Raw genomic sequence first — 11,895 nt, forward strand, 5'->3', positions numbered from 1 at the left:
TTATCTGCTTCTCAATTAATATTAATATCAAGTGTATAACCTTAAAGAGAACTTCTGTGATGGCACAAACGTATTTAAACCATGTTTAATCGAGCATCAAACCTATCCGTGATCTAACTGGCCAAGCCATCGGAGTAACAAAAACTGACTAGTAAAAACTCTGAATCCCAGAATGCAAAGCGTTAACCCATTTTCATGCACAGCAGTAATCCCTGCGATGTTATAACTCAACAAATTTCTGGGCAGCAAAAAGTTCCTCATCTTTGTTGACAGCAGCTGCAGCATTTGGAAGAACATGTGTGTGAACTTCTTCACCTCAGTTATAGAGTGATAGATTGCAACACTGAAGAAACTTTTGATCCAAAATATAGTATGTACAAGAATAATATAATCAAATAAATGTACATTCAGTGTAATGCTTTTTTTAAGCCAAGATTTGCTTTTGAACCCAAAAATGTTCAATCTGAGAAATTTAAGAGATTAGTCCATAACATTTTAAACATAGTATATGAAATGTGAACTAATTAATAACGATGGCTGATCATTATTAATTAGTGTTCTGGATATAAATGTTTATATCCGGAATCCTGGAGAAGACATTCCTTCTCCAGGAAAGCATTCCTGAGAAGGAATTCTTGTATTCCCATAACAGTAGTGTACAATGATAATCAGGTTAACACATTCGCAAAAGGAAGTGAAAGAGGATAAAATTTCATGAGGAAAATCAAAACCTGCCGTTTATGTGCCAATTTCTTTCCTCTTATGTTTCTTTCAGTTTTACAGTCTGCCACACCTAAAATCCAGGGGAGAGAAACGGATTATAAAAGGTTTTTGTGAAGGTGTGGTGCTTTTCCAGAAGTGGCTCCTCCTCCTCCTCAGGACCTCACATTTCAGTAATACTCTGACATAATTCCTTTACTCATGACAGTAATAGTGACCTTTTTCCTTTTTTTTCAGGGAAAAGAGAAAATTTGGAGAATGAATGCCCATGAATATTATTATGCCATCACTGTTTTGGTGAAAGTCAGTTCTCCCTGGTTAAACTTCTCTCATGCCCTATTCTGTGAGGTTAGGTTATCCTGAGTCTTCTTTGTAGTTATGCTGCTACAGCCTTAGGAAAACTGAACACTTTTTCTGTCTTACTTCTGATACTCTCCAATTTGCATTATTTGCTGCTATTTCAATTGTAAACTTTTTGTTTTCTCGGTTGTTTTTCTGTCCATAGAGGCTGCAGCTGGTCTGGCGTTCTGTTTGCCTGTGATACATTCCTGGAGGAGGAAATTGGCTGAAATAATTTTGCCAGTAACTAAATGTTCTCCGATTAACTTACTTTTCTTTGTCTTAGAAAGTACTTCTTTGCATCTTTGCATTTTGCATCAGTTCTGATTTTTTTTGTGTCTTCTCAAACAGGTGGCCCATCAGCAGGTTCTGCTGGAGGTTTCTTCCTGTTAAAGGGAGTTGGTCCTCTTTGCTGACGCTGAATGCATTTTGCATACTAAGTTTCAGGAATTGCTATAAAGTCAACAACACAACACAAGACATTGTCTACTGTCACAACTTGGTGGTGAAGAAGGAGCAAATGCTGCAATTCAATGACTTGATGCATTTGCTTTGATAGAAAACATTTTAAAATAATTTGAATAATAAACCACTCCAATGAACTGTTTGGCAACTAAGGTTAATTGGAATGTCGGTGTAATTGAGCTGATACGACTTTTTTTGATGACATATGTTGTTAATTCTGTTTTTGATTTTCCATCATGATGGCCGGAATTAGATAAAGTGCCAAATACCAGAAGGTTTTGATCCAGTTCTTTTGTAGAAATAAAAGCTAAAGTCTCTGATTACAGAAACAAACCCAAAGCTCTTTATGTGTTTTATATATTGTGTTTCGTCAGCCAGCATATTGTTGCTTACAAAGGAAAACATCTGATACTCAGACGGTAAGCAGACTGGTGTGCTTTACAGGAAGCATCACACTTCTCATTTCTTCTAATCCAACCAAAGTAAATAATGCATTTTTTTTCATTTACTAATTACACACTAAAAGCAGAGCATTTTTGTTTGTTGTCTTAAAAATATATCTTCCTCGTGTAATTATTAGTTTGTTTGGTATTAAAAAATATTTATGGCTATCAATTTTCTACCTGCTGCTTCAGTATTACCCATAACAAAGGAAGAAATCATCTGGACTTGTGTATACAGCTAAACTAATTGCATACATTACATTACATTACATTATTCCTGACTCAGAAGAGATTGGACGTTAATACTGTCTAATCACAAAAACCATATCCAAAATTTTTGTTTAAATAATCTCTTCATGAACTTCCTGGCAAAACACAAGAAAAACACAATCAGCCACAATTTTAGTATATTATTTCAATGTCAAACATCCAGCACACATTTTATTACAGACATAAGGATGCAGCATAAATGTCAATTTTATCAATTAAATCTTATTAGAGAATTACCCAGTGTTGACTGAAAGAGTAATGCTTTGAGCTATAAAAACAAACTGTTACATTGTGTTTTTTTGTTTTTTTTGGGTGGGGGATAAAACGTGGGGAGGAGGTAACCTTCTCCGAATTCATATCGCATATTATGAATTCACTTACCTGAACTTGCTAAGCCTGTTACATACTTTCCAGGCATTTAATGCAGGCGGAGCTTAAGGCAGCTTATGAGTCACACAGGTGGCATAAAGGATGCGAGGAAACACCAGAGCACACAGAACGCATCCTTTAGCGGGAGGTACGATGAAGGGAAACGGAGAGCTCAAGTAAGTAATTTGTAAACTTGCTCTTTATATGTGCTGTGTCTGTAGTAGCAAATGGCAATATTGATCCAGAAATTAATATATTAACAAATATAAATTGATATATCTATCTATCTACAGTGTCGTGAAAAATTACTTGACCTCGTACTGATATCTATTTCTGTTTTCGTTCTTCTTCAGTGTCTTAGATTGAATATCAACGAATAATAATTGTTTATTTAGGATAATTGTTGTTTGCAACATCTTGCATCAAGCATTAATAATATGATTTTACATTGCTGGGAGATGAAAAACTTGTTTTAGAAACCATCCTTATCACAATTTAACATCAGGCATCTATTCCAGGAGGCCGTGGGACACCTGTCGGGAGGTTCCTGTAATTGAAGACGAGAACACACCTTGGAAGTTGATAAAGCTTCTAAAGATCATCGCTTTGTTTGCTGTTGCCATCATTGTGTTTGGATTGGCAATATGTAGCAAGGTTAGCTTAATTTTACAGCTTTAAATTTGACTTCCTAATATGTTTCTGTTATACATACAATCCTACGCTGCTTGATATCATTGTAGGGAGATACAGTAAATATAAATGCAGTCACTGATTGTCATAAGGGGTCGGAATATTATAAAGAGCTACTACAGGGGTTTTATTCTGCCTCACCCAAAAAGTACAAATGAAATAAAAGGTTGGTTTTTTTTGGTAATAGGTAACACAGAACATTCCTATTGTTTAATTTACCGTAGTTTCAAAGTGGCAAATACAAATTCTCAACAGTCACTTGAGGTATCTGTGAACTTTTATTTTCCAGGCTTCTTTCCTTCTCCTCATCACCTTGTCCCATGAAGAATCAAAGACCCTCCAAGCAGAGCAGAAACCCCTCACACTGCTGTGTATTGGCTGCTCTCTTATTGCACCTGCTGTTCTTCTGCTGCTGAAAAGCTTCTGGAAAGCATGTTACAAATCATCAAAGCTGCCAAGAAAATCATCTGCAGCCCTGGTAAGACACAAGATAATATTTATTAACTGTATCTGATCTGTAACTGATCCTCAAATATGATCTATTTCTTTGCCTTTGTGACATTTTGTTGAATTTAACTTTTTCTTTGTCCCTCAGGTTTTGTTCTTCGAGTTCCTTGTTTCTGTGGGGTTAGCAGTGCTTACCATTGTAGCAATGCCACACTTGGACATTGTAACCAATGTGACCATCCTAAACAGTGTAGCTGTCCTCTCTGCATTCCTGCAAGCAGTCGCTCAGTGCACTGCCAAAAAGACGAACATTTTCCTGCTGCCTTCCATCATCGCAATCCTGTTTATTTTTGTTGGTTACTACCTTTTCCTGGTCCTGTACATTTTGAAAGACCCCACCGATGTGAAGACAGCCATCTGGGTGGGTCTTGCTGTTGGTGGGTCGATCTTGGTGTCTTTCAACTGGTGGGAGAATTACTTCAGGGTGATCTGTGTGAATAGCAAATCCAACTTCCTCAAAAATCTGTTTGAAGACTTGACCAAGAGTCAGAACATGCTGCACATCATGTCCAGCTTACTGAGGATTGTGGTCACTGCCTGTGTGCTTGGTGCCTATGTTCCTCTGGCCAAGATGGACTGGGACATTGTGACCTCCATTCCAAGCAGGGAAACAAGAATTGTAGCCATCATCATTGGGGTCCAGCTGATCTCCTCTGTACTCTGCCATTGGTTTGCTTTGGCAGCCTGTAAGATGCATGCTGTACGCAGATGTTTCATTGTGCCTTTGTACCTGGCTTCACTGGCTGTGATGGTGCTGTTCATCGTCCCTGTTATTCTGGATTATCAGGACCACCAATTAATCTTGAACACAACTGAAAACATCAACTTCACAAGGTACTGCGTTGATGCTGTGATTGTAAGAAATCAAAGTCTGAGTGGTAACCTGTTCCCACATCTGGTTTTGGATGTTGCCCAAACACTCTGCTTCCTGGACCTGTCCAACACAGCCAACATCGGCTTACTGACAGGTAAAAATATTTCTGTTGCCATGTAAACTGTAATTTCACCTAGGGGATAAAAATCAAATAAAATGTAATAAAGTTAAATCTTATCTTATTTTGAAAACTTATATTGGGGTCACTGCAGTTTTTTGCTTTTTGCCTGTCATTTGTTTTGGCTCTTTTAGCATTTAAGCTTTAGTAGTAGTAGTGATTTTTTTCCTGTTTCTTTCCTATCAGGTGCAGCAGCATCATGGTGGATTGGTCTTGTGCTGGCTACTATCCATATATGGTTCTTTAACATTTATCGTATCCAGAAGACACAAGACTTGTTTGGTCGGAGACTCTATGAGGGAGCCTTTATTGAGCAGTCCTTACTCCTCAACACCCGTTTCAACACTGAGACCAGAAAACGGAAGAAGAAACAGTAAGTTATTGTGTGCATGTGTTTTCTACATTTTTCATCGTCTTTCTTTTAGACAGAAATTTCAGTTTCAGTATAAAGTAATAATCACATTACAATTTAAACAGTTTCTCATATTTACAAATGTTTTCATATCAAGGAATAAGGAGAACGCCACCCCTGCTATGTTGTATCTTTGTGCAACAATGTGGCATGAGACCTATGAGGAGATGATGAATATCATGATCTCAATTTTCAGGTGAGTTAAAGTCATGAGTCTGTGGTATTTTAACTAGTACTATCTGAAATCTATATCTAAGATTTTATCTTAAATAAAATAAGGAATATAAAAAATCTTTTAAACAAATGTTAAATGGAAATTAATTGCAATTTCCAAGCATTATTGTCTAAAAGTTCTCATTTTAGTTTTTTTTAAATTATGAATTCATCCACACTTCTCGTTTGTCTCATCAAGACTGGACCAGTACAGACCAAAGACAGAACCTAAGTTTGATGATTTCACCTTTGAAGCTCATATCTACTTTGATGACGCCTTTGAAAATGCCAAAGGAAATCAGGATCGTCACCTGAACACATATGCAAAGGACCTTGTGCAAATTATCACAGAGGTTTATGGGTAAGAACCATGTTTACATATAGCCTATTGTATAACCTGATTGCCAGCAGTTTGTGTGACATGTCATTAGGATTTAATTATGATCATGTTTCCCATAGAAATGACTCAACAGGTTGTTTTTCTAGCAATTTTTAGGAACTTGAAAAAGTCAGTCAGTGCTAGTTAACAAGACAAGAATTAAAGTTGTTGTTCAACTATTAAAAAAGACATTAGCTGAGTAGAGAACTGACCAGGCCATTGATAGAAAACACATTTTTGAGACCAAATTTGTGAGTTTCTAGAAAATTTGTGTAGATCCTACATGTTCAAGTATTATAAAATGCTGGGAATGGAGGCAAGTTTTGATTTCATTTTGAGTATGTTGTTCAAATATATCTCGGTGACATTCTGGTTAATGAGATAACATCTATTACCCACTCATCTGTGTCATCTCATTAAATATAAAATGACTCTTCTCTTGTCTGGCAGAATCACCTCATAATTATGAGTATTCCCTCCTGATGACATAAATCTTGTGCCAATTAATTTTACTCCTTAGATGGAAAAATTGCAAGGTAAATTATTTATTGCTATATCTTTTCTATATCAACAGCATCTTCAAGAACCTTGATAAAACATTCTTTGGAGTACAGCAGCAAATTCCGGATCAGTCAATCATAGAGACGCCATATGGAGCCAGACTTGTTGTTGAAATGCCTCATGGGAATAACATTGTAGTTCACTTCAAAGACAAACAGAAAATTCGGAATAAAAAGAGATGGTCTCAGGTAGGTAATAGCAAATGGATTATCTCAACACTTTAATCAACAACCTTTAGTTTGTTAACTATTTATTGTCTGCAGGTTATGTATCTTTACTATCTTTTGGGTTGGAAACTCATGACCAAATATCACAGACTCTGGCAAAAGGGGTCTAATGAAAATGATCTGAGGAAAGAGTTCCAGGTGAGACAGAATACACTTTCTGGGTATTTATTAGAGCAAGCATGCTAATTTTACGTTTAATGCATGGTCAAAGACAACAGTGTTGAATGTATAAAAAACACAACTGTGCATTTATTCCAGCGAGAGAAACACAACACCTACCTCTTGGCTTTGGATGGGGACACAGACTTCCAACCAGCTGCTGTGATGCTTCTCATTGATCGTCTGAAAATGTATCCCCGTGTTGGTGCAGCATGTGGCAGAATTCACCCCACTGGATCAGGTTGGGAGCAAATGAGAGCCACATGCACATGAGACAGAGGGCCATGGTCAGGTTATAAACCAGTTGCCTAATTGTCCTGCAGGTCCTGCTGTTTGGTTCCAGAAGTTTGAGTACGCTGTCAGTCACTGGCTGCAGAAGACAGCTGAGCATGTCTTTGGCTGTGTACTGTGCAGCCCAGGGTGTTTCAGTCTGTTCAGAGCAGAGGCGCTAATGGATGACAATGTGATGAAGAAATATTCAACCAAATCCACAGAGCCCAGCCACTACATCCAATATGACCAAGGTACAAAACTGAACACTGCCAACATTTTGAGATAACTCTTTTTTTAAAATTATGTAATATGATCTAATGACAGCTAATAATTTCACAATAGATACTTTTTTGTACTACACAGTAGAAAAGTTGTTTTCTGTGATTACTCGTAGGAAAAAGGTCCTAGTTAGAGGTTTTCTCTGGGAACTTTGCTTGTTCTCTACTTGTATGCATATATTACTCCCTAAGGCTTAAATGCTTGTTAAGTTAATTGATGTTAAAATGTGTTGGTCACATAGTTTACTGTTTTGCCATGTGATGAACTGGCAACCTGTCCATTGTGATTCTCATAGACCACTGTTGTTAGACCATGTGACCTTCTTGGATAAATGGATGTTGAGAATGGATGGATGAACAGATCTAATTATTCAATAAAGTCAAAATTCTTTCTCCGTATTTATGTTTCTTCCTTTCAAGCTTTCTCTTTACTATTCCAGCACCTAATATATAGATTTTGTTTTTGCAGGTGAGGACCGCTGGCTGTGCACTCTGCTTCTGAAACAAGGCTGGAGAGTGGAATACAATGCAGCATCTGACGCCTACACCAACGCACCACAGGACTTTAAAGAACTGTACAACCAGGTAAGTACATAAACAGTGCAGAACATATTTAATTGGGTTATAATTCCAAATGTAATGACATCCTCATCTACTAATGTTGACTTGGTAGCCTTTAAAACACAAATGCACTACAAGAAAAAATAATTAAATTCTAGGTTTCCTGTGGATCAAGGTAATTTGACCACCACTGATGTCATCCAATGCTTTAGTTAGCAAAGCCTCAAACTGAATGCTATATTTTGAGATCTCTAAAAATATTTTTTGTTATACTACTGTTCTGCCAAACAATGGATCTGTGACTGTGCTTGGTTGATGCTTCAGTAAATATCAGTCTTCATTATATTGTTTCTGAGTTCCTTTTAAATTTCCAATCAATTTCAGTAATTAGTTAATTTATGGAATTTAGGTGAATAAAAGGTTTCAGGACAAAAAGAGGTCATAACTTAATTACTACTACTGCTTTTCAACTTAGCGGAAACGATGGGGCCCTTCCACGATGGCAAACGTTGTAGATCTGCTCGGTTCCACCAACCTTGTTTCCAAGAAGAATCCATCAATGTCCAAACCATTCATGTTCTACCAGCTGTTTGCCATGATTTCAGCCATTCTTGCTCCGGCCACCATCTGTCTCATGGTTGCAGGTAACTGTCGTTATGTACTCTGGACTTAACAAAGGCCATCTACTATTTAGATGTTATTAAAATTGGACATGTACAACACTTGTACTCCATTAACATTTAAAAAGCTTGTGGAAATACCTTAAAATATATTGTTTCTGCTGTACCCAGGGAGTCTGTCCTTCATTTTGGAAATACCTTCTGCTGCTGCTCTGGTCATAGCTGTGATACCTCCTGCCATTTACTTGGGTCTTTGCTTTAAGCTCAAGGCAGACACTCAGATCACTATTGCAGCAGTGTTGAGTGTCATGTATGCATTCCTTATGATGGTAGTGACAATGTCTGTTTTTGGTAAGTACACAATTCTATCTATAAAAATATTTGGGTGTTGTTGCTTTAACTCTAAACATTGGTATTCTTTGTTTTCTGCCAGCCTCAATAATGAAGGAACAGACCATTCTGACACCCAGCAGCATTTTCATCGTGGCCATGTCAGTAATTTACATTGTCACTGCACTGCTGCATCCTCAAGAACTTCCTTTGCTGTTCTATGGATTACTCTACATCATCTGCATCCCAAGTGCCTACCTCCTGCTCACCATCTACTCCATGGTCAACATGAACAGTGTCTCATGGGGAACCAGAGAAACAAAACCTACTGCAGAGGCTGCAACAACTGCAGCCGCCATCCAGCAAACTGAATCACAAAAAGGTAGATTGGTACCACTCTGAGTGACTAGAGTTGATATTTCTGCAAAATAAACTGAATCTATTTTTTTACCTTTGCAGCAAAAAGTACCTTCAAACGACTCTGCTCCTGGAAGAAATGTCAAAAATCCAACCAGCAAGAAGAAGACAATCAGCTCGGTGTGAGACAGGAGATCCCAGAGTCTATACAGCTTGAACCTCAACCCCAGAACAGTATTGTGGATGATTCTCCCCAAAATGAAGAGTAAGTTTTAAAGATATAAAAAACAAGTAAACTGCAAAGTAGTAAAGCAATGGCTGATACTATTGTTTTTTTAATTTTCCTTTTAGGGAAGAAGAGACCATTTTTGACTCTCCAGTTCAATGTAAGTGCAAGAAAATTGTTACTTTTACAGTGTTTTAATACCACAGTACTGCATTATAATACATTAGTAGTTTTTTTTCTCAGACACTTGAGAATATTATTTTTTCTAATAATTTAACCCTGTTGCTTAGGTTGGAAAGCAGAAGTGGAGAGTTTGTCCAGCGACATTCAGCTGCAGGTGGATTCTCTTGATGAGGTGCATGTCCTTTAGCTTCATAGAGCCTTCACTCTTATAAATACTTACAGCCATTTATTGAATTCTTTGTTTTACTCTCTCTATGATAAATAGCACCATTGTTCACTATTCGTTATTCACATATCCCCCAGTTGAAAGTGATTTACTTGGTTTTAAAGAATTGTTTAATCTGAAGATTCTATATCAGAATTTGACTGGTTAATCCACCAGTAAACTGTATGTAATACTTATAGGATTGTATTCACTGAATGACACCAGGCTGAAACCTGTCAGCTAAATATCAACAATGTCATACTTCATTTGTTGTTGCAGGATGAGGACCAGTTTTGGAAGGAACTTATTGAAAAGTATCTGGAACCTCTGCAAAATGACAAAGAAAAACAGGAACAGACTAAAAATGAGCTGCAAGAGCTCAGAAACAAGGCAAGTATGGAGGCCTGGATTGTAATGTGTTTGAGATATGCTAGAAAATATATATTTTTTATGCTAACCTTTGTACTTCTTTCCTAACACAGATTAATTTTTCATTCTTCTTCTTGAATGCCCTGTGGCTGGTGGCAGCCTTCGTCTTTCAAGTCTTCAAGGTCTTTGACATTCAGATTGACATTGTTGACTTGAACCTCAACGAAACTGGTGGAAAATTCCAAATTGAGCCAATGAGCCTCATGTTCATCCTGGGCTTTGCTATTTCAGTTTTGCTTCAGTTTATTGGGATGTTGTGCCACAGGTGATCATTGATCATATTACGCTTTTATCAAATATATTTCTGTAGCTAGACTCAATTAAAAAGAATCATGCAATAATGTTTTTTTTCTCCTGTACTTTTAGAGTCTTCACCATCATTCATTATGTGGCATTTTTAGAAACGGAGCCAAAGCAACAGAAATCTGCTGCAATAAAACAGGTATTATTTCTGTTTATTACTCAAACTAAACCTACATATTGCTCACACGTCTGCTATGCTGTAACACCACAGATACTCCAACTGTCAATTCATAATAAAAAATGGTCAGTATTGTCACAGCATGTTTTTGGCAGTTGTGCAAAAAATACCTTCTCTAGCTCCAAAAGTTTCGCTCAAGTATCACATGACAAAGTATTCATAAGTAAAAATGAATGTTGCTTCATTTAAAATATACAGTAGTACTAAATTACATTTGAATCAACAAAGTGAATAAACCAGCTTCTTCTCATAATTCTTACAATACAATAATTTTACTTACTTTCTGTTGATGAATTCATGGAGTTATTACTTGGTGGATGTGCTCAAAGCGTTGCAGCATTTTATCCTCTAATGTTTCTTTGCTCTCCTTCCAGAATGACTCCATTTCCAATGCACATGCAAGCTCAGGCTTTTCTTCCGTTACTGACCTGAACAACATCACAAAGGATGAAACTGAGCTTGAATCAAGTGATGGGTGGGACAGCGGTAACGACTCTCCAGAGTTGGACTCTGAGGACGGAACTGAGGAGGTTTAAGTTTTAAACAAGATTTTCTTTTAACACTTTTGACACTTTGATGTATTTCCTGTTTGATCATTTGAAATGATGATGCAAAGTAGGACACATACCATCAAGATAACCTCAATATGAAGCATTTTATTTAATATTGTGATTTTTTAAAACTATTTAAGACTTCTAAAATATAGTTCATGCAACAGTGTTTTTTTATGTTATTCCAAATGTTACTGTGTCATGTGCAGACTGAGCCTGGAAGTCAGTGGTTATTTATTTTGAATCAGCTAGTCAATCCATTAATTAAAGATTATTAACATCGTTAATGTTTATTTTATTCTTTTATCTGCCATTTTCATTAACACTGTAATTTCAGTTTATTGCAGTATATAGGAGGTAAAAACTGAAGGTTGAATTGATTTTGAATGTAAATTAATTGAGGTGTTGCTACAGTTGTAAATTAATCAAGAAAGCTTTTCTGATGAATTCTGCTGGGATCACTTCTTGGACACATACAGGTATTACCTTGAAAATTGTTTTGTTAAAGTGCAAATACTGAATTATTTTAGTTGGTTTTACATTGCTTTGTGTGACCAGGAAATCATGCACATTGTTTACAAATTTTATTTCCTGTTGTCATTTCAGTTTCTTCTTTTTCTGTTCAAACCGTTGAAATGTGTACATATAAAATATT

General features: G+C 36.7%; 1 protein-coding gene across 1 annotated transcript; it reads left to right on the forward strand.

The window, feature by feature from the left end:
- Window positions 1–2,693: 2,693 nt before the first annotated feature.
- Window positions 2,694–11,895, forward strand: LOC116730607 (chitin synthase chs-2-like). Its single transcript, XM_032579951.1, has 21 exons — window positions 2,694–2,782; window positions 3,125–3,260; window positions 3,586–3,774; window positions 3,892–4,771; window positions 4,982–5,168; window positions 5,305–5,403; window positions 5,620–5,781; window positions 6,374–6,548; window positions 6,624–6,725; window positions 6,846–6,987; window positions 7,070–7,270; window positions 7,767–7,882; window positions 8,334–8,502; window positions 8,650–8,829; window positions 8,912–9,190; window positions 9,268–9,430; window positions 9,517–9,551; window positions 9,682–9,746; window positions 10,059–10,473; window positions 10,575–10,650; window positions 11,064–11,895. The coding sequence occupies exons 1-19, from the start codon at window positions 2,709–2,711 to the stop codon at window positions 10,254–10,256; spliced, it is 3,552 nt and encodes a 1,183-aa protein (XP_032435842.1). The 5' UTR covers window positions 2,694–2,708; the 3' UTR covers window positions 10,257–10,473; window positions 10,575–10,650; window positions 11,064–11,895.

This window comes from Xiphophorus hellerii, chromosome 13 (assembly GCF_003331165.1).
Source record: "Xiphophorus hellerii strain 12219 chromosome 13, Xiphophorus_hellerii-4.1, whole genome shotgun sequence".
Classification (NCBI taxonomy): Eukaryota; Metazoa; Chordata; class Actinopteri; order Cyprinodontiformes; family Poeciliidae; genus Xiphophorus; species Xiphophorus hellerii.